This window comes from Hydractinia symbiolongicarpus, chromosome 14 (assembly GCF_029227915.1).
Source record: "Hydractinia symbiolongicarpus strain clone_291-10 chromosome 14, HSymV2.1, whole genome shotgun sequence".
Taxonomy (NCBI): Eukaryota; Metazoa; Cnidaria; class Hydrozoa; order Anthoathecata; family Hydractiniidae; genus Hydractinia; species Hydractinia symbiolongicarpus.
Window position 1 is genome coordinate 8,366,500 of NC_079888.1, and position 27,275 is coordinate 8,393,774.

Here is a 27,275-nt window from a genome sequence, read left to right on the forward strand (position 1 = left end):
ATCTTTGTTTAAAATCTTTTTTTTGGATATTTTGGAGATGTCGTCGTGAAAAGGCGGCAAATACCCGACGACGTCTTATGTTGTTTTCAATAATTCTAGTCTTTAATTCTCATTTTATCAATTGGGTTTTTGTGAAGTCTTTTCGTTATAAAAGTAGGGTGGGGTACACGTCTACCATTTTTTGTAATTTATGTTTTGTAAATATATTCCAATAATACATATTTCACGTAGTTTTAAAGACTTTCTTGACAAATAGGTCTGTGTCGTGCCTCATGATCGTGCCAATATGCGCGTTTAGATGCCAAATAATGAAGAGCAAATGGTGTAACTTTCTAACTGAATTTGAGCCTTATTATGTTATTAGTTATGAAAAACTTTAACAAACTTTGCCAAACTTATAGAGCCAAAATGACTTCTATATTTTATGACAGACTTTCAGAACAAACAAGAAATCTAACAGCGTAATCGTCTGAGAATTCCTTGTTCGTCTTAAAGAGGGGTCCGATGTCCGCTTTAAGGAAGTTCCACGGTAGTCTCAAGAGGTATTGGACAAGCACTTGAATGTAGCTAACACTACACGCTAATAGCTATATATATATATTATATAATAATATACAATTTAATTATTTACACTTTGCACCAACTAAAAGTAGATTTCGCCAGACACGCGCTAACAAAAACGCTCGTGAGTTTTTCAACAATTGCGGAAAATGCAGTCAAGTGAAAGGAGCCTTAGAAACTTGTAAGAAACGCTACTACTTTTCATCAACATCCATTTCATCATCTTGATGCATTTTTTGCATAACAATTTCCACTTGTATTCTTTTCGACGCTTTGTTGTATTCGCTGCTTTCAAGGGCTGTCACTGAAAAGTCGTGTTCTTCAAATAAGGAGCGGCAGGACTAAAACAAGAATACATGTTTCATGGACCATCTATGTAAATACTGTCTGCTCCCATTTTTCATATCATAACGTAAGTATCCATGATGAAATTAGTTAAATTATACTATTGAGATTTAACTACTAAAAAATTGACACAACAACATGATGGTGGGAAATTATTTGCTGATGACAAACAAAACTGATGTCAAAAGATTTTCAATTAACAACTTATTCGAAATGTATCACTTTATAATTATGCCTCATTTGTGGTTGCGGCATTACTTATAGTATTATCGTTATTAAGTTTATTTATCAAATATACTATCTTCAGTTTCTACTGGTACTGCTGTCAACAAGAGCTTGAAAAGGAGTTCTAGTGCGTTGAAAGCTCCCATTTGAGCCACGAAGGGCAGCAATTGCTGGACTAGACAACGGTTTAAGATATTAATAAGATATTAGAAGTAAAAAGAATGGATTGTATATAATCTTTGGACCGCAGTGGAAGCAAACGCTCTATCTCAAGGCTACCAGTTAGTTCTTTTAATGGGTGGGGGGTACTAATTAAATATCTAATTCAATAAACCTTTCCCTTTTTTGCAAAACTGAACATAAAAAAACTTGGATTATAGCAAGCATTCTGTTAATAAGGCAATAACTGACCTGCAATATATCATGCAAAACCTTTAAAGGTGTGGCATGTAAAGGTTCCTCATGTCTATCATCCAACCAATCATTGATCATTGTACACAAGTTCTTCCATATTGCCTACAATGCAAGAAGAGTTAATTTTGTGCAACTAAGAGGCTATTATTTTTTTAAAAAAATACAATAAGAAATAGGTAGGGGATGAATAACACAACTAGCTGTGCCGAAATACGTTAATATATCTGGAATAAGGAAGGAACAACCACTGGTGATTATAGTATCATAAAAGGTAACGTTTCTATATAAAATTAAAATAAAAGATGAAATTGTGAATTGTGAATTGCAATATGAATGCATTGAGCGTAAGCTTGGAACTCTCAGAATAAAATTTAATAAAATCAGAATTTTGGTTGTTTTAGATGTTTTGGATGATCTTCTTAGAAAGTAAAAATATAAGGAGGAATAACGGAAGATCACAAGACAAAAAAGAAGCACAACATAATATTTAAACTTGGAAGACTATAAATGCTTTGCAATCCCTGCGACCCACCTTTATTGACACTGTATGATATCATATTAACGTTATATATTGACGTCGTGTAATATGATATGGGACCATTTAATAATTACGGAACACCCAAATTGGCTATTTTTTGCCACATTTTTGGTCCTTTTGTGTAAGTCCAGAGGTAAGAAAGAAATTTAAGATGTAGATCATACACTAAAACAACTAAGAATATCCTTCATACATAAATATTATCTGTAACATAACAAAATAGGTCTAGCCCCTCCAACCTCCCCTCCCCTAAATGATCCTAACAGTGCTAACAAAAATGATCATACCCACAACTCAGGCGTTACACAATTATTGAATGGCCTCTATTGACGTAATATATTGACACCGTATGATATCATATTGACGTCATATAATTTAAAAAAAAAATAATAATTCTGCAATATTTTCACGTGGTAAATACTATCTACAGACAGATTAATTCAGCTGATAAATATTTACAGTGCAGATATGCATTGACAATGTGGGAGAGCACTCAACAGCTATTGTTATAATCTTACCATTTTAAGAAGGTAACGAAAGTTATCATTTTTGATTTCATGTTTAAACTGGCGGATGTTCATTGCAAGAAATTCAAAATAATTTTCTGCATCATCCATATTTCGACCCTAAAGAAAAATAATAAGATTTCTTTTGAGGTTTTTTCGTGTGCTTATTATTATTATTTGAGCATCTTATGTTTTTGGGTAAAGACAATGATTAAGAACATCTATACATGTTTCTGTACATTTTTATCTCTTTATACTAGTTTACAAAATGAAAAAATTTATGCTTTTTTCTTCACTCCAGACTTTAAAAATTATTAATTAGTAGCACCAATTTTCTGTTAGTCTCGTTTTTGTACAGACTGTTATTTTAACGTGTTGCTCATGGTACACAAAGGGATATTTTTAGGGCATATTTTCTTTAACAATGAGGGAAACTCTTAGTAAAAATCATCAGCAAATAAAGTTGTTAATGTGAGAAGGCATGCCCCTCTCCAGCTTTTTCCCCATAAAATGTTGTTTTTAGAAATCAGGTATATGACAAATATATTCTCGATTTTTTGAAATAAATAGTTCATATCTTACAATTGTGTAACACAAATGAAATTTGTGCTGTCAATACTGTCGAAAAGCACATGTTTTTTTTTTGCTATATTTTAATGCTGTCTTCTTCAACAATTCTCCTTTCAGTACCATAAAAACACGTTGTCGTTGTCTAACGTTCTGATTCAACCTCGGTAAGAAATTTTAGTAACTTAGACATGTCCACGATGACAGACAGACAGAGCTAGCAGAGCTACTTTTCTTGTTTACTATTTTTTTTTGTCATTTGGCATGCTTCCTGGAATGACATCACGGATTTATTATTTATATAACGTCATTCTAGACCCCAGAGCTCTATGAGATAAACCTAGGTTTTAATCTCAAAGAGCTTTGGGGACGAGAATGACAATGCAAAACCGGTAAGAAATAGTTAACGCCCTTTCAAAGTTTATAAAACGCTGCATACAACATATTTAAAAAAATTGGACGGAGACAGTTCCGCGTAGTCATACTTTACCTTACAAGTCACTGCAAAGTACCATGTTCCTTGGTCGAATTTACATAAAGATTTTAATAATGAATTGATAACATTCTGAAACTGCAAAAATAATAGAAAAATATATTATTCACATTCTTAAGTGCTCTTGTACACGTGTTACGTAATGGAAACGTGATTCGACTCTTCACTTTTCAAATTCTTACATAAAAATATTGTCTTCTTTAATTCATATCAAAACTAAACAGGATTGGGAAAGTGGGAAGTTTAAGGGAATTTAACATTGGAAATGCAAACTCAGCATTTGGTAAGTCAAAGCTTATTGAAAAAAGTGACGATTCAGGAGTAGTTGAGCAGCCCATGGAAATGTCCACTTTGTTTAGAAAAGCAAACAGTTACGGAGATTTAATCTTGGTGACGTCATCAATTATCCGTCCGCATACAAAAGACATATTTTAAGAAATTTGGTACTCCGTTGCGTCTAGTGTGTAGAGCTTAAAATACTGAATAAAACAATGTATAGTAACCTGTATTTGTGACGAACCTGTTTGTTTTAAAACAGGTTGGTTGACCTAATTTCCCGTCATTTGGTCCCGTTGGTTTTATGGTTTTGGTTCAAGATTGTCAGCATAAAAATTGTGAAAGAAAAATACTTACGAAAATTTAACGATAAATTTCAGTAATACAGATGACAAGAGTAGTAAAAGAAAGAGATAAGCAAGAGATTTGGCTCGAGTTTCACCTTAAAAATTCATAATTTACATTCTTAAGCGTTTTGAAAACTTGAAACATATCATAGCGTCACCAAGGGTTCACTATTTTACAATATCAGACTTCCGCCTGAGGGCAAAAAGTTAAAACTGTACAAACTGTTACAATATCTTTATGTCCCTTTTATAGCTCTTCTCTAATTCTTCGTTTCTTTACTTATATTGTTATATATACTTAAAGTTTATTTAGAACTTCATCACCTGTTTTACCTGCATTGAAGTTTAAAATGTATTTATTTTGACGTTTTAGCTAGCTACCTACTTGTGATATTTTGCTACCCACATTCCTCATTTTATATTTATGTGAAAAGCAAAAATACCTAGCTAGCTATCTAGACAAGCCACATAAGTCTCGGATGGCTCTGTGATTCTAATAATTTTTACTCTGTGGCTAGGTAAACTTTTGAGTATATTTTGAACTTGGCATAACAACTTGAAAGTGTGAGTAAACAACCTTGTCAGTGGCATTTGTGTTGTGCTTATAAAAAAACATTTTTTGAACTCATTCCAATACATTTGTTTAAAAGTACACCATTAGAACTTTCAAGTCAAACATTCTTTTTCAAATTAAGTTATTGCCTTTTTTTATTTTCACGAAATAGGCTTAGAGGATGCTTAACCATGACTATTTTCAGAATTAAAAAATTATTTCAATGGTTAAGGTTATATTACCTTGCATTTAATCATGTCGATAATTTCATCTTGGATATCCAGGATGTATTTAAATATATTCTTATGATATAAACTACACGAGGTCTAAAAAATAGAAGATATAGTTAAACATGTTTTTCCCTTCTGCATGATTTAATCGCAAAAACTAATACAGTTTTGTTTTTTTGACTTGTATTAAAGTATGCGAAAAATGACACGAACCTCGTTTTCATAATATTGGCTAGATGGACATAGAGCTCCAACCTATAAATATACGTACTTGTTAAAGGGGCTACGGAACGGCTGTTGGTTTTCGAATTTAGTGACTTACACGAAAGTCGAGCTGATGGCGGCGAAAAACAAAACTGGCTATTTTTCCGGCATGTATGTAATTTACAGATCTTCTCCAGCCTTGGTCATGTTTTCATCCAGAATGAGTCTCGCTGAAATATTTCTTTGTGATATACTTTTCGAAAAAAATATTGAACCAGCGAGCAAAGTGCGTTGGTCTGTTCATTGCTCAAAACGCGTTTGCCGGATTTTTAATATGTGCGGGGATATACGGAATGTGAGCATTTAACCGGTTTGTAGGCCCTTTAAACCGTATGACTCAGATTGAGCATGATTCTTGCTATCAATTTGCTACCAATACTGAAATTGCAGCTTGTTGATGGTAGCTTATCAACAATTTCTTTTGTTTAGTTCATCTTTAGGGAATGATTTTTCAGTTGGATGGAACTTCATCAATAGGTTAGTATTCGATGTATTCAAATTATCGCGATCGTATTGGTCAATTTTTTAAGGGGTGTTTATAGTTTCGTTATGGGTAAAAAAAAACAGGATTGTGAAACTCTGTACTGGCGAAATTTAGCTCCTAAATTTAACTGTGCGTATTTTTTTGGCAGCAGGTAAAAATTTTATAACAAAAAAGTCTACCGAACAGAGACGCGAAGGAAGACACATGTGCTTATTACATAATTTAGTAATGTACGTTAGTAGAAGGAATTGTTGATGATGCTTTCTTTCACTTAACACATAAGATATGCACGAAAAAATCTTTAGTTTGTGTGTTCAATGATCTCACATATCCCGCCTATTTTTAGGTGTATTCAAGTTATCGCGATTATATTAGTGAAATTTCAAAGTGGTGCTTCGTTGCAAGTCCTATTTCCAGTCCGAAATATAGTGCCACACACCACTCTGTTTAAACTTCTGTGACAAAGTTAGTCATAGCAATGCTAAAGTGTACGTATCTGTCTATGTAATGGAAAAAAGTTACAAAACTATGTATTTGGTGATGGTCCAAAGCCATTGAACTTACAAAAAGTTTGGGGAGTAATAAGATATTTACCTTCTGATATGCTTCAATAAGTACATTAACAAGGGAGCAGCATTTGGAAGGTAAAACAAAACTTAACGTGCCCTTCATATGTTTTATAATACTTGATATTTCTTGGTGTAATCTAAATGAAGATTCCTTTAAATGGAGTTAAAATAAATAAATCATAGCTATGCTCTGGTTACTATAAACAGGTTGTGAAAAATATTTTCTACAGCATGGATAAATCAGAGGAATAGTTATAGTATCATATACTCTATCATCGACGTTAGTTAAAGGGGCTACGAAACGGATGTTGGTTTTCGACTTTAGTGACTTACACAGAAAGTCGATCTATTAGCGGTGAAAAAGTGTATGATCACTGAGGACGAAAACAACACCTTAACTCATCTTAAATATGATATTGGGTATCCAAATATAACTAAAAATGACAAAAAAGTTTCCTACATGTATTGGATATCCATGATTTATTTAAAATAAGTACTCATCTTGCTTTTAACTCAAGTTTCTAATTTAACAATTTTCAAACTTTGGAAAAACGATTTTTGAGGCTTTTTTCAGAAGTTTGCCCCCTCTCCCCCTACAGTCAGTGTTGGAAAAAACCACTCTCTCCCCTCCCCCCACTCTTCAGTGTTGGTTGGAGGTCTTTTCCAGAGTCACTGGCAGTACTTTGGGGCACAAATCAACACAAAATCAACACTGACTGTAGGGGGAGAGGGGGCAAACACTGAAAAAAGCCTCAAAAGTCGTTTTTCCAATAATTTATGAACATGATTGTAGCTAGCTATATCTTTCGAAATTTTGAATATAAACATACAAGGTTATTATACATAAAGCCATTCGAAGCAACAATAATGACTTTTAAAATCCTGTTGGAGGTATTAATTACCTTCTTGTAGATAGTAACATAGCATTTTTTAACAAATACAGCTCCTCGTGTTGTCTCTGTTCCGTCGTCTAAACAAACTTTTTGATTTACTGATATTTAATATATTTTAAAGACCATAGCTTATTTTACCGTCAAAAGGAATACTGAAGGAAAATTTTTATTTTTATAGGAAATAAAAACAAAATAGTAGCAAATTCATGCAAATTCATGGAAAATTCTTGCAAATTCATGGAAAATTCACGCAAATTCATGCAAATTCATGCAAATTTATGGAAAATTCATGCAAATTCATCAAAACAAAAATTGAACAAACATAAACAGGTTGTCCAGACGTCTATGTAATTCTAAATTGTGTATAATTTATTGCACATTGACCTTTCGAGTGATCCGTTTTGAGCTTATGGAATCGTTTCGTAGTCCCTTTAAAGACCAAATTAACACAGTGTTGAGAAAAAGAGAATACATGGTTCGTACGCTTGCGGGATTTATATACAGTGGACTCTCTATTACTCGAACCCCTATAACTCGAATCTCTCTTTAACTCGAACGTTTTTTGTTTGGAGGGGGGGGGGGGTTTCTTCGGGTATTTCCTCTCTTTAACTCGAACGTTGCAACAGGTATCTAGAACTTTATATGACACAAGCAGTTTTTTGCATTGTTTTAGCTCTGTAAACGCAGATAGAGTCCTACTGATTCGAATGTTTCATATCTACATGTGTGAGGGGTCTTAAATGATTCGAATGTCATTCGAACAAAACGTAAACACGAAAATCACGCTTAATTGGTAAATTATACAAAATTTATACAAAAGCTTGAAAAAACTCCCAACTCTCTATTACCCGAAGCTCTCTATAACACGAACGGTTTTTGATTCCCCGTGGCTGTTCGAGTTATAGAAAGTCCACTGTGGTAGCTAAAGGTCTCGACGGTATGTTTCGAAACATGTTTCCACGGTATGGTTTGACACATAATCGGACGCATGCTTCGAAAATATGTATTGACGGTATGTTTCGATACATATTTGGCGCTATGTTCCCAAATATGTACTGACGATATGTTTCGACACATATTTCGACGGTATGCTTCGGAAATATGTATCGACGGTATACTTTGACACATATTTCAACAGTATACTTCAAAATATGTTTCGACGGTATACTTCGACACATATTTCAACAGTATACTTCAAAATATGTTTCGACGGTAGGCATTGATATATGTAACGACGATACGTTTCGACACATTTCGAAGGCATGCTTCGAAACATGTCTCGACGGTTTTCTTTAAAACATTTTTCGACATTTCGAGAATTTTCATGCAAACACCCAGCAGATAAGTTGTATTGAAACAGAAACAAGATTGCTTGAGTCGCCACTACTTTTGCTTGTGCGAATCAAACCCTCCATTAACGGTTTTCTGGATATTGACCTGATGCACCCCATCAGAAAGCAAGAAAATACGTTACCTTTTTACGCCCCCTACTAGTGTTTTAATTATCAGAACATTTTGTTAATTGAAAGTACTTTAGTTTCTCCTGTAAAAGTATATATTTTACGGATTCCATTATCATTTCTAATTTCACACGCTATCAAAATAAGTAATATACTTACATTTCAACGAATTTTTCCATCATGTCTGCTGAAAAGAACTTTGTTCGAGTCGTAATATGATCCGCAAACAATCCATATGGCCATTGCAAACTAAGTGTGAACTCTTGCATACCAAGCAAAGCGTTGTGTAAATCTTCAAACGTTTGGAGGAAGGGTGTCCTATAAGAAATTAGTGTAATTATTCTGAACATCTTATATCTAATAGAAATGTTGCAACCACAGGTGAAGTCTTTATCAAAACAACTGAAATAAACGAGGCAATTAATTTGTTGCCTCGCTGAAACCAAACTCTTTACTCCGAGTTTATACCAAAGGTTTTTTGATGATTAGGAATTGTTAGACCGACTTTATGCTAATGTAAACTACCCAGTGTTTTGTTATGCATTTGAGGGGTATATGGAACTAACTGCGGTCGTAAATGAACTGCTGCAAACTATATCGTTTGAGAAAAAGTATTCCACAGTGGTGAAATGATTTGCAAATTGTAAATTGGAGCTTTAGCAATATCAATTTCGAGAGAAGAACATCATAAAATTGTCTGATAGACAGTTATGAAGTTTGTCTTAAAGACAGAGGAAAAATGTAAAATTATGGATAAACAATTTTGCTTTAGCGTATCGATTGTTTTCTTTATTTTTTTTCAAACAGCTACCTTTCTTTCTTTACATACAAAATTTATTGTTTAATTCAATTTAGCAATGAAAAACAACAAAACTTTCTCTCTGCATTGACTGACACTTTTTAGAACAAAAAAGATTTGAAGGGGGCATAATTTATGCTCTAGACGCATGTCGAGGTCAAAGAAAAGAAAAGAAAATTTACTTCAAAATAACTTAAGATCGAATTTAAGAATGCCCATTCAATCATTAAAATGTTATGTTTAGGTGACACATTGGGTGTCTGACTCATTTCAAGCATTATTTAAATCCTTACTCAGTCTCCGCAGAGCTTCAAGTACGCTGAAAATGTTTTCTTTCTTTAAATCACCTTCTTATTTGAGATTAATCTACAACACTTAGTGAAAAGATTAAAAAGAGTCACGGATAGATTGACAAAAAAGTGGTTATAAATTTTTTTTGGCTAACAATCACAGTTTTGTCGTTGCTGTAGTTGTCTATGCCTTTGTTGTTTTTGTCATTGTTGTTGTCGTTGTTTATCAAAGTTGTTTATGTGAAAATAAACATACAAATGGAAACAACCTACTCTTCTATATATTCTCCATAACTTTCTTTGGTAACGTTGTCATAAAAATCGTTGATAATAAGTTCTTCAGTTACATCCATGTAGCTGATTATCAACGGTGAAAACATTTTTAGGATGTATTTATGAAATGTCCCTTGTCTTAGTGAAACTATAAATAAAAACAAGAGATCAATGAGAAAATAATCAAGCCACTGAACGAGAGAAGGCCACGTATTTTGCCAGTAGTTATCCACTTTTATTTTCAAAAAACAAAAGATATGCTATAAACCATTTATACTACAAATAGAAAATTAAAATAGAATGCCAAAATCATGCGCAGAAAGTTTTCAAACCGACTTTGATAACTAATGGTATTTTGAAATTGAGATTTTTTGAAATTGCGTCATACAAAAAAGTTGTTGATGCAAGAAAGACAATATTTATACCTTTTCTTTATAACAATTGTTCCATGTTTTATGTCATGAGTATAAATTTGTGAGAATTTAGCTATGGACAGCATTTATCTGTGTCCTTACCCCCTTGTACCTGCCAGGGCCACAAAAGCCCATACCAAAGAGGGTTAAAACCCCACAAATCTTTGTAAATTTATATTAAATCGAGACGATGAATAAGTCATTAAGTGCCTAAAATGTTTGTTGGATTTTAAACTAAGAATATCTCTTTTACGTTATGCCCACAAAACATTTAAAGCTTAAAAAGCTTAAAAATAGCTGGATAATCACCGGAAAAAGTAGGAAAAATTATTCAACACAAGCTTTCCTTTTCAATAACATTGAAATAAAACCAATTTTCTAGTTATTAAAAGTTCTTAGTAAGCTGAATTACATTGATGCTGTTAAACTGGCTAAAATAATCGTTAACATCTAGAAACTGATAGGGATTAAAATCCACAATATGGAAAATATCTTGTAAACATACCATGAGACAAACTGTAAGAATTCAGCAACTTAAACACTTGTAGCCCATTGAAGAAAGAATATGGCTGTTTTAACTTTATGATATCAAGATCTACAGTGAGAAGTAGTAGAAATGAGTTGGCGTAATTTCGATGCTCACCATTTGTCGACGACAAAACCTGAAACAATAAACATAATTTCAATTCTCACAAAAATGATCAAATAATCAAAAGTCAGCTGTTCGATAACATAATGTTTTAGAATTAGGAGTCATTGTTCAAGGAGATAATTCTTTGCATAATTCGATACTCCCAACCGCGTCAAATCCACTATTCATAAATTACCAATTATTTTAATATATGTTACTGAATGTTACGACTTTCGTTAATAAATTCCTTATAAAGTAAAAAAAATTTTTTACATTGCAAGCTTTGTTTGCATTCTGAAAATACTCAGCCTCTCTGCATCTAGCAAGTAGAAAGTTGTATACCTCTGGATAATAACTTCGAATGTCTTCCACTTCATCGACACATCTTGTTGAAAGGTCATATGCTTTGTTCATTCTTTCTTCGTGCGACATATTGTATAACACAGAATCTAAACAAAAAGAAAGGCTTTAATTTTATGATAAGTTTATCGTAAAATAAAAGTCTATCGTGGAATGAAATGGAAAGACTCAGAGTGGTTTTATGTTTTCTAAATCTAAATGAAAAGTGAGCATTTCATCAAACTTTTTTCAAATTACAGTTTGACTTTGATAAAAAAAACTGTAGAAGAAAATAACCAGAGCTAATAATACACTAATGACAACCTCATTGCCGAGAAAGAGTCATCTAGGCGGAACTACACTGTTGGCCCTTTTTTAGGCAGGTCCTAATTTAACGCCGGCCTTTTCTACTCCGGTCCTTATTACACCGGTCGCCAAAAATTAACGCCATTTAGGGCCGGCGTTAGGACGGCTAATAAAGCACTTAAGTGTCCTTAAAGTTGAAAGTATAAAAGTTACCATCTTCTGCAACGACTAACTCCTACCTTGCATTCTCAAATTATCTGTTAGTTGTATATAATTTACCAAAGCACTCTTTCTAATGCACACATCTATGGTGTCTTTTCTTTCATCTTTGTGAGTAGACAAAACCTATTAAAACAATTAATTCTTTCTATTGATACTATATATTGTTTTTGTTAGATATATTTATGGTCTGACTTCCATAAAACAACGAAATAATGGCCAAATTAGTTCACAGGGCATTTTGTTTTTTTTGGCAGCTCCATAATAACGGTTCTGAAGCCAAGGGATGCTTGGGACGAGGATAAAGAATAACGTAGTTCGCGCTTTCGATTGGTAACTTCCACGTTTCGATTAAAAAGCGATTGATGTGTGTTTATTACCCATTGAGCGCTTTGATGCAACATTGAATAAGCTACAATCGTGGTGAAAATTTAATAAGCAGGAAAGTTTATGTAGAATTTAGCCGCCACAAGTAGTCACGTTGATGGTTTCTATATTAGAGTCGCGCCATTTGAAGTTGGTATTGTTGGCTTGGTTGTCAAAGTTTACTTGTCAAAGTGCAATTGTCAAAGTTACAGTGGACTTTTCACTTCGGACCTTCGATTTTTGGTAAATTATAATGGCTTATTAACCGTTTAGCCGGTCTATACGGGAAAATATAGACCGAGGTCATGACGTCATGGACCGAACGCAGTGAGGTCCATGCGAGTGACAGAGGTCTATATTTTCCCTTATAGACAGGCTAAGGTTAATAAGTCATTTATTACCCCACTAATTATTTCATAACCATTAATGAAAAAAAGGTTTTAGAGTCCAGGGGTCTTTAACAAAAACAAGGCTTAGGTGGAAACCATGTAACTTTCTTTATATTTCGAACGTACACAGACATTCGATCCACAACTCGTTCAAAAATAAACAATACAATACAACTTTTAAAAATAGAATATTTTCAAAACAGTTTTAAAATTCAGTTCTTTGTTGTTTCGCTGGTGGAGTGTTTGTATTAAAATTAAATGTACAATTGTTAAAATTTCCTCCGGAAAAAAATGAAGAGAGGGTTGAAGACTGCGTGGAACTGGAAGTATTAAGAGCTGTCGATTGGTTATGTACGTCAAGTTGGTTATTATTTGAGCTCAAGATGTTTGACATTTTGTAACGGTGAGTGGTACTAGCTGATTTGTAATTTCTTACCGAATCAATATTTTTGTGACCACTGTGTTGGGCTACATTAACATTCTTGTTTTGTTTTTGTTTTGATGTCGGTTAATACGGCGTCATATAGACTGGTCACGTGAAAAAAAAACCAATCAAATTTTCCGAGAACGTTCGAATAAACGTAAACATTTGAAAATACCAACGGTGGGGTAATAAATACTCTTAAAGCTTTCTAATTGTTACTGACGTCAGCACGACCGTTCCTCCTAAATTTAGCCATCTTCGTGGATTATTTTGTTATGCGGGGGTGTTAAAGAATGTTACTAGCAAATTTTAAACGCTTTATACCTAGCCAAAGTGGGCGCACAAGTAAAACCTTCAAAATTTTGCCGAATGTTGATTTTGAAACCCTTTTGGCTGTATTTAAAAATCGACGAAAAAACTGTCTCTGTTTTATAAATTTTGTCCATGATTGTACTGCTGTATATGTACATACCTGAAACAAAGCTTCATTTTTACTTGAATAAAATCTACAACCATCCTGTTAGTCTCTTTTAATTTTTTTCAAGTTCAATCAAACAAAAAACAAGTATAAAAATACCTCCTCAAGTAGTGATATAGTGCTCTTTAAAGCATTCTTTGGTTGACCATAAGGGAAGTTCTTTCTAAAGGAGACATGCATTGAGGATAAGATAGATATTTGTTTGCAAGTTCTCTCAAAGATGCATTTTTATACATTTTTAAAAATATTCTTGAAGGAAATAAAAACTTGATTCTTTCCCAAATTAGAGATTATGTTACATAAAACTTATAGACACAAACTTCAGTGATGGTGGATTACCATGGTGGATTTACCATGGAATCTACAAATACCGTATAGCCCCCTTGTTTGATGATAAATTGTGACATCCTTATCACATCATCGCTTTGAGGGGTACATTCCTAGATTTACCAAATTTTAGCTTCAAATTTTCTACAAACATCTTCAGTAATATAAGTGCGTTATCTTACTTGAAATTAATAATTTGCTTGCACAGATAATCTTCCAAACGATATGTCAGTTCTTCTAACCTTTGCTCTAATTCTTCTGTGTCAAGGCTACAAATGAATAAGCTTATGCGATAGGAGTGATCAATGAGGTATCCAGGAAAATTAAAACTTCCAGGACACCGAACAGGCAGAGTCTTTACCCGCACTATTGCCCCTGGTACAGTAGACAGACTTAAAAAGTGAGAGTAGACAAACTTCTCCTTGTAGCTAGCTAAACAAACTACCATAAAAATTTCAGTTGCTTATGTGTTTCCGTGTACAAATGTGTACAGTCCTGGTAACATGTGTATATATAATGTTTCAATGTGGCTATTCATATCAACGTATGCATAAATTTGTTTGTTTGAGATTAACTTTTTAAACATTTACAGACGCTTAAACGAAGTTGCAAGAAAGGTATATAAGCTTGAAAGAGCACACCGCTGTAACCGCATAGATGTGCTGTTGTTTGCCTGCAACAAACCCTCTTCCCTGTATGTTGCTTAAAATTTTAAAATTTTGCGAAAACATATTCCCGCTAAAAAATGCTGGGCGATTGCTTTTCCAACAACGGCGTATTGACACGTCTAGCCTGTGTCTTATATCGGCAGAAGTTGTGGGAAAGTTATTTTTTGAGAAATACTTTATCGTTGTAAGCAATCTACTGTATTTTTAGCAAGTTATGTGTATTTTAAAAAGCGGAAATCATGGTTGAATTTTAAAACTTTCACTAGAGCTTATTCTGCAAATAGAAAGTATTTGGCGACATGTTTTGCTAGGAAGAGGATTACAATTGACTGTGTCTTGTATTTTTATTTAAGCTAGTATTATTATGCAACGCTAAGTGTACCAAGACGACGCGCTAAACCAGAGTTATCTAAACTTTCTCGCTCAACCCTGGGTTACCCATTCAATAAACATTTTCTGGTGGCAAATAAAGGTTCTAGCGGGGGTAATTTATTAGGGTAGTTATCTGGGAAGGGAGATTTTTCTAGGAGAGAAAATTTTCCAGGGGGAAGGAATGATCCAAATGAAGTTTTCCTACGTAGGAGTTGATCAGAAAAATATCCTAGAACCAACGAGAACAAACCATTAAAAGAAAGTCCAGTCCCGTCACTATACTGAAATACCAACATGACGACGTTTAAGTCCAACATGGAGCAGGCATGACAAACAGAACTGCGAAGTAACGTACTTAAATTTTCTCAATGACCAGTAGTTTTCACCGATGATTTTAACATCCATCATACCATCGTTTTCAGCACTTTCCAATAGATTATTTACAAGTATAAGATATTGATGTATCGGGTTAACACCGTACCGTGCACAATATTCATTTAAGACGGCTGTTTGGTCGGTGGTCAAACGTCCCTGATTTCATGAAATAAAAAAGTTTTTAATTCACATATTTTTTATGAAGGACTTTCTATGGGCTGTTGGCCGCCTTAATTCAGTTTTAAATACTTTACACAGAACCGCCGCTTGAGTATTTCAAAGAATAAAAATATTTCAATCAAAGGAATTCCCTCCTAGTAGACGCGTCCAGTTTAGGCGCTCGGCTCCAGATAGATCTTCTTCTTCTTCTTGCATTCTTTTTGTTTTGGAAACTGAAAGTTTTTTTGCATTTCGCAAGTATAATCTTTTGTGAACGAACCGTATTAAAAGATTTTCCGAACATAGAATTTGGCAAATCGATGCTGTTAGACAATTTTGGAAACAATAACTTTCGCAAATCATCAAATGTAAGCCTTACGAGGATAGAATCTAAAAACAGATTTTTTGCTATCAAAGCATAAAATTAAAAAATGGATCATTTTATTTGTGTTTTTTTTTTCGCGGTTATAAACTTTCGCAAACCATTTCACATTACTGATTTAGTAAATATTCGCAAAATTTTTCAACACTAAAAGTAATCATTTTTTATGTTTAGGTCAACCTTAGAATATAAATAGTAAAAATCATTTCTTGTTTAAGAAAGTCAAAAATGCTGAAAACGATATACCCTGGATACATATGCATCGTTTAAACGATGGATCAAAGTTGCCTTGTGAAGAGTTGCGAACATGTCCACATGATTAAAGTGCAGAGGATCAGCTTGGACAATATCACCAAAACCATGTTTAAATGCTCGATCCATATCTAAATTTAAGAAGTATCGTTGCTAGCATTATCTCCTGCAACTAATATCTCTTCGTTTTGTAAATAAAAAAGCAAAAAATGAGAACTATGGGTAGCATTTTTATGGACCCGGTAAAGAACATGAATAGAAGTCTTGGCAATGTTTACAAAATGTACAAAACTTATATAGATATCCAGCATCATTTTTTAAGGTGAAAATTTATACACATTTTTTGGCTGTATTCTTTTTTAAAAAAAACGGTTCACTAAATTTTCGGTGAATAATTTGTTCTGTAAATAAACTTTTTTTACTTCTATGGTCTTTTGTTTATGTTTTTCTACCTGCAGGAATGCGTGCGCAATATTTTACGAGAATAGAAATTGTCAGGTTTAGATAATTTGTAGCTATACCTCGTTTTGTCTTTTGTAAATTGGTGTCATCATTTGGTGTAGTGGACATTCCTTTGGCTGAAATCTCTGGCTTGTAGGTTTGCCCTGTGGCTACATACAATTTGAAAATCCAGTTTAGTAGATCTTGATCTTCTTCGCATGCAAACAACACAACATCATTCACGTTTGTCAACCGGAAGAAGAAGCGTCCACCGGGTAAATCTGGAAACGTAAACATTATCGACTTATGAAGCTCAAAATAAACTCTTTAATAAATTACTCATAGAAAAATATTTTTTATTTCGTTTCACAAAAAGGGACTTAAATATGTTGCGTTTAGGCTTCTGTTGAACTGCAAACAACGCTCCTGCCGCTTTGTGATTCATCTACAGTGATCTCCTTAGGCAGCAGACACCATTGGTACAAAAGATTCGCCTTTTGGAAAGTTGATATTTTAAAGCGTATTTTCATAGCATGTGCGGGGAAAAAAGAATATCACGGATCAATTCATCCTAGTAGCAATAAAATGATTGTATTTATCAATAGACACAACGAATGTCGGAGTCCACTAATATACGCATCAAATTTTAGTGATTTATCAATGACTTAAAGCACTTGATCTTTTTTCATGGCCGTTAGTTTCAGAAACGCGAGCTAACAAAAAAAAATTTAAGTTCATGGAAGAAAAGTATTCTCATTTTGGAAGAAAAGTGTTTCGACCAGAAAAGAAGATATCGGAGAAAAGAAGAGAAGCGTTTTCAGTGAAAAAAGTGAGCCATAGGGACTATCGTATGTTAGTTGCTCAATATTTCTCCCAAGGGATGAACACAGACCTATGACCCACCGATAAAAAGAACGGTAGAAAACTTACTCGCTGAGTTGTCTGCATAATCAACTGTGTAGCCTTCAATGATCATCCATTCGTAAGGAATTGAAGAATTTGTATTGAATGTGCATAAAACCATTTGAAAGCCAGATACCTAAAGTAACATTAAAAAATTTGCACTATCTTATTTAGTGTTTCGACGCCTCGATGATTTCAATCCCTTCGAAGATTTAATGAACTTATGGAATTCTCTTGAGGAATAGCGCTCTGGTAATGCTTAGTTCTTACTATGAGTTAGCGTGAGTCAATTGTTAAGTCATATTGGCACAAGTGAGAACATGAAAACAAAAGTTAACTCACAAAATTAATCCGAACTAATTAATTATCTTACTAGTTGATTGATCTTATGTTTTTTTGAGAATAGCATGATGTGAGTTAGCTGCGCGTGACCATGAATATTAAAATACATTAAAATTAACCTATGGATTGAGTTAGAAAAATAACCCACGATAACCCACATAGAAAGAAAGCTCAAACATGTTAGTTATAAAAAAATGTTTGCACGCTTTTGATTTTTTAAGCAAAACTAAATTTTTGCAGTTGATATAATTATGTGCTGGGAAATTCTTTTACGCAAAGTTACCGTTTGGAAAAAAGATATAATTGCACAGGGCCAGCGAAAATTAATAGATTATCAGGGGGTATGTTATGCAAAAATTAAGATATGTTTCTAGCTTAACACAGAAAAAATATGTTATAACAAATAAAGTTTGTGAAGAAAATTACTTGAGCTAACATAAAGAATCTTTCCTTCCATTTTTTCCAACGTTTCTTGCTCTGTGCGTATAGGAAGCTGAAACAGAAGAAAATAGCAGTGAATATATAGCGAGCTTTCTCTCTCTATCTCGAACCTATAAAAAACTGTTATATTTTTTAAACACGGAGGAAGTTTAAGATAAAAAGAATGAAGCGGCAAACAAATTTTGACAGCAAAGTTTCGAGACTTTTCGGGACTTATTCAGACAAATAATGAAAATTTTAACGTCGATTTTGCCATCTCAAAGGATAGTATTTTTACAAACCAGTTGAATTGAGGCTATAGGGATATAAAAATTTCAAAAATAAAGGAAAAATGTAATTTAAGTCAGTACACTTTTTTGTACGGATTCTTATCATAAAAATCAACAAGGCTCGTTTATTTGGGGTAGAAAAATCGACAAGGGATTAAAATGTTTGTTTGGCAAAAAGCGTATGCTTGCGGTAAAGGATACACAAATGTTTCGTTTACATTTACTTAACTGAAAATGATTTTTAAAAATGAATTAAGCCTTGCTTACCCACACTTTTTTATAGTGTCCGGTTTAGTCATTTCAATGGATACAAGGACGTTAACTTCGACATCACATGATGCACCTTTCTCTACATTCATACGGTACCATTTTCGTGTTTCTTTAAAGCCGCAACAAACATGAATATTTAGCTTGTGAAAATATGAGGAGATTAAGTCATTTTATAAAGTACCATGTATCAACCTTGTCCCCAGGGCTTTTTAGGTTTTTTTACATTGATTCCGTCTAAATGTAAAAAACACCTCGAAAGCCCTAGGGACTAGGTTGGCCATTTATAGTTCTTAGTCCGTTCCGTCACCTTTGAAATTTGTGAATTAACCTTGCGTTCACAAAACTAAAGTCTTTTTTTGTGGTACGAATAGTTAAAAATTTGAATTTTTACGTCCCAGTTACGCCCCTATTTACGTAAAACTACCTGAAATGGCGACTGTTTATCGTACCATATTTTTATGCGTTATAAGTTATTTTCAATTCTTTTCACCCAGATGAGTTTTTCCAGAAAAAACCATACTTCTTCCGCTTAAAATGAGGAACTGTTTCTACACTTTCCGACAAAGTGAACTAGTCAAAGCAAATTCAAAACAAACTATGTCCTGCACATGCTCAAATACATTTTGACCGCGCATTGGCGTGTTTTTTCTAACCAGAAAAGTTACTAGATAAATGCTAAATCTTAATACAAAGGCGTTTTTAGAACTTTTTGTGCGCCTCAGCAAGAAAATTGTGTTGTAGCTAATTAGTTGCACAATCACAATATTTAAAGGTATTATCGACAAAAATTCATGCCAAACAATAGATCTTATGGCATTCTCGCCCCATTCCTACATCGCTACTCCAGACATTATTTATCATTTTCATTTTAAGGCTATAAAAATGAAACCTCGCAAAGATATATCCAGTCGTTTTTATTTTTTTTCGAATTTAAAATTAACCTAATATTCAAGTATATATATTCAAAAGCGCGCTCAGAGTGTGAGTTTATCAACAACTCACCTTAGCTAACAGTTTTTCATCGGTGAGATTAAAGAATGTCTTTTTCTTTGTCAGCAGTTGTAATTTCAGTGTAACATACGGACATGCTGTTGTCCATTCACCTTGAGTATCCCATCTAAACACATTGCTTCGTAAAATTTCTTACATTGCTATACAACTTTTATGTAAACTCTTAGGAGGGGGATGGGGAGAGGGAGGGGGAGGGGGATGGGGAAGGGGCATTAATTACCCACAGCCTCTTTGAATAGTTTTTTAAGAATGTAATTGGGCACACAAATTTAAGATTTTTTGCCAAGTTCTATTGGGCTCAGTCATGAAAAAACAGAAACAGACATTTTTCAATGTTGCTTAACGACTGATCTTAAATCCCAGCATCTCTGGCCCTGTCGGAAAAGGGGACGAGTGGAATTTAAAAATTGTGAGAATGATTTTTCTTTTCTCTCTTTCTTCTTTTTTTAATAGTTGCGTGTACAACAAACTCGAATATAATAACTTCTTAACCTAGATTATAGGATTGAAAATGTCAAATTGATAAAGTCCAGTGTAAAACGGCCCGATGTTCAAATAAAAAATAAAGGCCAGTTTCAATTAAAACGCTCTTAGCCGCAGCTTCTAACATTTGGACGTCGACGCTTAATATGCTTAATTTCCATTACACTAATGATGGCAGCGCTTCTGGAATTTTGATTGGTTGTTAAAAAAATGTCCGCTGCAAACGATTTGGGAGCTGATTTAAATTAACCTGCATACCCTGTTATGAAACTCCGAAAATTGCGACAAAAACGCCTTAATGGAAACCGGCCTTAAAGCATGAGATTTCTAATATTAGACAGATAGTAGAAGCGACTAACTCTGGGGTGCTTGCCTCCACATATTCTGTTTGCAGCATGTTCTCATCATGGTCTAACTGAAACAAAAAGAACAAGACGTATGATATACGCAAACAACCTCGCGAATAAAGTTTACAAAAAGTTGTCTATCAAATTGGGATTTTTGTTACGAAGTTAGACACGACATATTTTACTATTCAGATACGCAATAATATTTGTTACACACTTATTTTTCAAAATTGATTTGTGAGACCTTCCTGAACGGAAAATTCCTCGAACTTTTAATTTTCGATGGGTCCGTCTTGGGTGAACCGACTGACAGGAAGAAGAAAGACCACAAACCCACAAACCCCAAAATTTGCGAAATTCATTAATTCAGTTAATTCTGCCTACATTCACTTTTAAAAAGTTTGGTGGAAACACCTTTATTTACTAGTTAGTTAAACAAGTTTTTTGAACACTTGTCTTATCTTTTTAAAAAAGAAAAAAGAAAAAAAAAGTAAAAATTGTTACCAAGATGAGATTCGAACACACGACGACTCCCGTGTCGGTGCTCAGAGAGGCAAAAATTTCCATTCTTGTAGGACACATTTGCGTTTTAATACAAGCTCACGAGCTTGTAATTAGTAGAATACAGAAGTTAAAGTGTAGGTAAGCAAGGCTTAATTCTTTTTTTTTAAATTATTAGTATAGTAAAAAGAATACAGCTAACATGAAGGATTTCCACGAAGCGAATTCGACGGTGAATTAGCTGTGAGATTTGATTTTCACGAGGAACAAAAAAAAATGTGGCGAATGTAAAATGCTAAATGTACACAACCGTTTGAGTATTGAAAACAAAATAGATATTTCAAATTCTTTCCACCCGGATGAGTATTTCAAAAAATAAAAATATTTCGTCGCTTAAAAGTAGGAACTATTTCTCCATTTCGGCGAAGCGAATTTTTCGAAGCAAAATCAAAACAAACGATGTTCTGCGCATGTTCAGACACATTTCGGCGGCGTAATAGCCGACCAATTCGCTTCTTGTAAATCCGCCTTAAGAGTGTCCGTGTCCATTAATCTAAAATCCTTTCTCGCACTATGTTATTATGGTACACTGTCGTCCCTAGATCTCTCAGGAACAAAACAAAAGTTTATTTTAAAGAGTCCTGGCGATGAGAATAATTAACGTATCCAAGAATTAAGTCTTACCGCCATGACAACAAAGATGAAACTTTTGTTTAATTTTCTTACGCCATTTACTTCTAACACAGTAACCTGTGATGGAATAAGAATGATTAATATTATTACTTCTTAACAGCGATAACACCTAAAAAGGGTTTCTCACACAAAAAAATTGACATGCTGTTATCTGGACTTCTTGTTTATCCTACAAAGATCTTCTCGCATGAGACAATCATACGTTTTATCTCGCATTTTAAAAAGACTCTTGATGGTATAAAGAAAATGAATTCGCAGTAAAACAAGAACTCGCTCGTGCACATGTGTAGATCAAGTAAAAAAGCAAACTGCATGTTGCTATGAAAACTTTCCTCGACATCCCAAGAAATTTTCGTCAATGTCGAAAATTTTGAATATTGTGCATGAAACAGTTTAATTATAAAAGGTTTAGTAGAGTTATATACTGACCTTTAGGGTATGTAATTGTTCACATAAATCTTTCAGAGAAAACACGTGCTTTTCATCTACACCAGTTCCTTCCGTTCCTCTAATAGATAAGGAAAACGAATCCTTTAGAAATCATCTCTTTTTTATATACAAATCCACGCTTTTTTATCAAAACTAGTACCTGGGTCACGCCGTTCTTATGTTTCGACCCTTTTCTAATTTCTTTAAATTTGTTTAATTTGTGTTCTTAGTAGCAAGAACTCAACTTCAGGACTAGCCTCATTTTGTTCCAAATTTTCTCCGAAATTTATGTTTTTATATAAAAATGGGTTTGTTGGTAATAGAGTTCTATACCTGTGTTCGTGGACAATGGAGACAAAAAAGGAAACGAACACAAGCAATCGTTAGCTTGTGAAAAAATTGCAAGATAATTTACATCCTGAATTATTCTTATTTTATGCCAAAATCAGACCGGGTAGTTTTTAGTTTGAAAACAATGATTTGAGGCTGGTGCTGTCTTTTTTTGTTCTTATTTTTACGCAAAATCTGGTGGCTGGTGTTCTTACAAAATTGTTCTTATATAAGAAAGCATTTTTTATCACTTACCCTTTCAGCGGTTTATTTCGCAATCGTTCGACGTAATTTTGTACTTTCGACGCCATTTTATCAAGAACTTCAATTTGAAAATGATCTTTCTTTTTTTCCTTTGATGGCTGAAACAAAAACTTACTAAATGCAAATCCGAGTTAAATAAAAGGTCTTCGAAGCTAACAAGATTCTTTCCTGACAAGTTTGTATATTGGATTTCAATTCTTTATCTACACCTAATGTTTTACTTTGACGCAACCTCGTTCCCAGTTCTTTTTGTCTCTCATCAGCGCTACGCTTATTGATAGGACCGAGGAAAAAAACCCTGAAAAACTGTTCTTTTTTCGATTCGCGATTGGTCTCGAATTTTCACCTAATTATGCGAAAGATAATGCGTCACTTGGTCTCTCCCGTAGTGAAGCAGAGGGTCGAGAAAGTATCGTGTAGGTAAGGGTCCAACTGACCGAGGCCTAAAAGATTCTTTTTGCTTTATGAGTGTAAAAACAGGTTTTAAACTGTGTTTTTATTTTTAAATGTTACAAAAACTTTTCCGTAAAATAAAATTGTTTTAGCTCTGTATAGGATAACAACAGGGTGTTTACTGTCTGTTTATTTGAACCAAAGTTGGGATAGTTTTTTAGGTGTGCGCCACAGTATATTTGTACTAATCACTCAGCCTAGTGTTAACGACAAGTTATTCCCTGTGTTTCTATTTAGCAGAAGTTGTGCTAAAGTTTTTTTGAAAAGGTTTGTTTACCTATACTAATGGCGCACCACAGATTACAGTACATATATATTTTAAGTTTTACCGGGAACATTTTGTGAAAAATAAAAAAGGTTTGCTGACTGTTTTCGCTATGACATGGCACAATATGTAAATTATGTTTTTATTCCAGCTAAAGTTCAAGGAAATAAATTTTCTGAATCTGAAAAACATAATTACACCTGAAACACCTTAAATGTTGTGTTTCACTCGATGTACGGTATACTGCACACATGTACTAAGGCGCTCCACCTGAATGTGTGGTACAGTTTACAATTTGTATTAACTGTTCCACCAAGCGTTTTACGCCAGGTTTCAGAGTTACTTGTGGCTTAACCAGCATTTCTCAAAAGGTTAATTAACTTGGCTGTGTGGTGTAAATTCCCATGGAAGAATCCACTGAATCTCTCATTGAGTCCTTTAGAGGGGTGCCAAATAAAAACATAGAACTCAGTAATTTGAATTTTTTTAAAACTCACAGTTTATATTTTTAAACGATTTGTTTCAGCGAGTTGTTACTGTTTTTAACGCTACGAAGTGGTTGATGTTGTTATAATAAACCTTAATGTAAACAAAGTTAAATCAATGTTTACATCTGTTACGTTACCGTTTAAAATATTATTCGATTCTTAAATTCAAAAACATTGCATTGTTATCATGCATGTCACGTTTGCGCATTGACAGGGTTGCTATATGCAATAGACTAGATAGCTAATTTGGTATGATGCATTAGAAACTGTACATTGTGAAAATTTTGCAATAACCTTTTTGTGTGACTTAACGATTTTTTCTAATGTCTGGTATACCATTTTCCCTGGTGTACTTCTGGCATTGCAAAGCAAGTATAAGTTTTAGCAGATAAAGCTTTTTACATAACTGTTGCTACACACCTGCGATTTTGTTAGACCTTTTGCATTTTTAATTTGTTTTATATTTATTTTGTTGTTGGACCTGCTTATATTTTTAAACGATTTGTTTCAGCGAGATAATGCAGATTGTGAGCAGCCTCAATTCCAGGGCTTTTTTTCTCTTTTATTATAATTTTTTTATTGCTGCATATGCTTATTTTTTTGGACAGATTATGAGCAACCTCGATCCCAGAGCTTTTTTCTCTTTTTGCCATTTTGTTATAAGAGTGACAAAGAGCACGGGGTCGAGGTTGAAATGTGAGTCGTTGTTTCTTATACTGCTTTCTGCTCTGGCAATGATCTGTGATAAAATAAAATCTACCTGACATTTAAAAAATGTTGTACATTGGGATGTGTTTGTGATTTTCATACAGACTAAATGACTTCACAAGATCCTCAGTGTTGTTTTATAAATTCTCATAGCATGTGACAAACCCAAACCTTGTTCCCAGCGCATTTTGCCGGCCACTTCGAAATAACGGCTCAGAGGCCACAAGACCCTGAGGACGAGATTGGGGACAAAGCATGTCTACTTTTCCTGATACACTAACAAACCTCTGTATTAAGTTCCAGACTTCTTCCTTTCAGCTCTCTCTTTACGCAAGCAAGTTGCTCGTCCTGGTTATCTAACTAAAAAAAATAGTTTTGTCTTTTAAATATTTTTTTAACAACATAAGAACATAGTTGGCAGAAACACACACAACGAAGCAATGTAGAACGACACTGAACAAGTCTCTTATAATTCTCTGCACGAGTACTTGCTACTTGGTATGAAATCCCCTGTCGGGGTTAACACTATTCGGTCAGAGCCCAGTCTGGGGTTGGCAGATTCTGCCCCGTTAGTTTCTTTATTTAATATTTCTTTTTTGTTATGTCGCAAAACAAGATTGTTATTCATTTTTCATATTTATCTGTTGGATGGTCACCTGAAAAATGTCCCATACCTTGCAGGCTCTTAAATATCGGCTGTAACGACGCCTCGATTTCTTATAATAGGTGAGATATTGTTTTTTGGGGTAATGCTAAAGCTTACACCATGGCTTATTGTATCAAGAACAACAAAGATTCGATATGAAATTAACCCGATTTCTCGATTTTTACGGATTTTAGCAAAAAATTTGTAAAAATCTCTATTTATATAAAAAACGAAAAACAGGTTAATTAACTTTTATCAAAGGTCAAATCTTCTTCTTAAACTTAATCAATTGAATTTTAAGTATATATGTCAAACATGATGACGTAAGCAAAAACTTAATATTGCCATTTTGTTCCCGTAATGCTATACTACAACTGTAACACATTTGATCCCATTTAAGAAAACTGCAAAACTGTAGGGGGGTGGAAAATGAGGAGGTGGGGAATAAGGGGGGGGGGGGGGGGGGGTGAAAAGAAGGGGATGAAGTACAAAATTAAACAGAATTCCATTAGTATATAACTCCAAACAAAATGTTAAATGCGATCAAAGAGAACCAGTGAATTCCATACCTGACATGCATTATATAATATTTGATGTTCGTGTTTCTTCACCGACAAAACAGCTTGAAACATTTCATATAAAGCCTCTTTTGTAGGTCTATCCTGCTCAATGTGAGAAATTAACCTTTGCTTCTCGCATATCATATCAAACATCATTAAACCTTCTCGAGAATTAACTTCTTCTCCACCTTTCTTTAAATGTTTCAACAAAATCGAATGAAATACATTACGGATATCGTTGTAGGAAAACGATCCTAATGTAAAATGTCTTTTGAAAAGATGACATGCGATAAAATCATCGTGGAATTGTTTAATAGCATTCCTAAAAACCATACCTAGTATTAAATCTTCTTCATTGGCTAAGTACGTAGTCAAATGTTCCTGTATTTTTTCAATATGATCCTTGGTTATTTTCATGTTGTTTGTCTTGTTTGTGGATGGTACTTCTTCTAATAGGTGATCAGAAAAAGCTATGCATCGACTGACGAAGACATAAATTTGCAAATGATGTAAATGTTCGTTTGTTTCAGCAAGTATTGGTTCAGTTTGTGTTGATATATCAGGTATTGGTGTATCATGAAAAAATCTTTGATTTTTGAAAGTGTTGTTGTTTTCAGGATTTCTGTCTTCCTCGTTTCTCCCTGCATCTTTAGCTATATCTAATTCAGATTCGCTATCAGAAGGCTCTAGCATAATGCTGTGAAGAAAAAACGAAGCTGTTATTAAACCTGCATAAACTTGGAAGATTTCTTATCATTCGTGTTGCAAAGCATTCTTCACTGTTTCACTTTTTTAGCCCGAGTACAACAATCAACTAAATTATTGAAATTTTTGAATCAGTTCATGAATACCAAATGTGAAAGCAGAATGCAAAGTGAATGCAAATTATAAAATAGTTTTCGATCAAAATAATCGTTACATCAATTTTACATTCCCTCTGACCTTTTTCACCAGGCACAATATTTCGCTGAAGTGGAATTTTTCGTCAGATGATCAAACTGTTTGCAAAGTCTAAAAACTTTAAGAAGATAAACGATGACGTCATTGTAAAGATATTGTTTTATTTATATTTTTATATTACCTTTCAATCCTCAACAATCCATCCGTCAAGTTATTCGAAGTGGTTAGATTTATCCTAACCAGTATGTTACCTACATAGTCAACACCACTACGCAGCATTCATTTTTGGCACGTAATCTCGCTCCCAGGCCTTTCAGAGGAGTAAAACTACACCGAGGTTGCTA

At 33.9% G+C, this 27,275-nt stretch overlaps 2 protein-coding genes across 2 annotated transcripts; both read right to left on the reverse strand.

The window, feature by feature from the left end:
* LOC130625666 (calcium-dependent secretion activator 2-like) lies at positions 1–19,500 on the reverse strand. Its single transcript, XM_057440766.1, has 20 exons — positions 18,851–19,500; positions 18,300–18,366; positions 17,559–17,667; positions 16,709–16,909; positions 16,182–16,318; positions 15,375–15,550; positions 14,162–14,248; positions 13,752–13,815; positions 12,016–12,121; positions 11,474–11,580; positions 11,006–11,162; positions 10,088–10,235; positions 8,885–9,043; positions 6,398–6,509; positions 5,269–5,310; positions 5,068–5,151; positions 3,647–3,727; positions 2,602–2,709; positions 1,543–1,647; positions 1–902 (listed from the first exon to the last, which is right to left on the reverse strand). Exons 1-20 carry the CDS (start codon positions 18,940–18,942, stop codon positions 756–758), a joined length of 2,289 nt encoding a protein of 762 aa, XP_057296749.1. The 5' UTR covers positions 18,943–19,500; the 3' UTR covers positions 1–755.
* Positions 19,073–26,867, reverse strand: LOC130625122 (calcium-dependent secretion activator 2-like). The gene is made up of 8 exons (XM_057440193.1): positions 26,041–26,867; positions 25,111–25,185; positions 22,903–23,009; positions 22,318–22,396; positions 21,880–21,945; positions 20,707–20,762; positions 19,856–19,970; positions 19,073–19,087 (listed from the first exon to the last, which is right to left on the reverse strand). Exons 1-8 carry the CDS (start codon positions 26,722–26,724, stop codon positions 19,073–19,075), a joined length of 1,197 nt encoding a protein of 398 aa, XP_057296176.1. The 5' UTR covers positions 26,725–26,867.
* Positions 26,868–27,275: the final 408 nt, after the last annotated feature.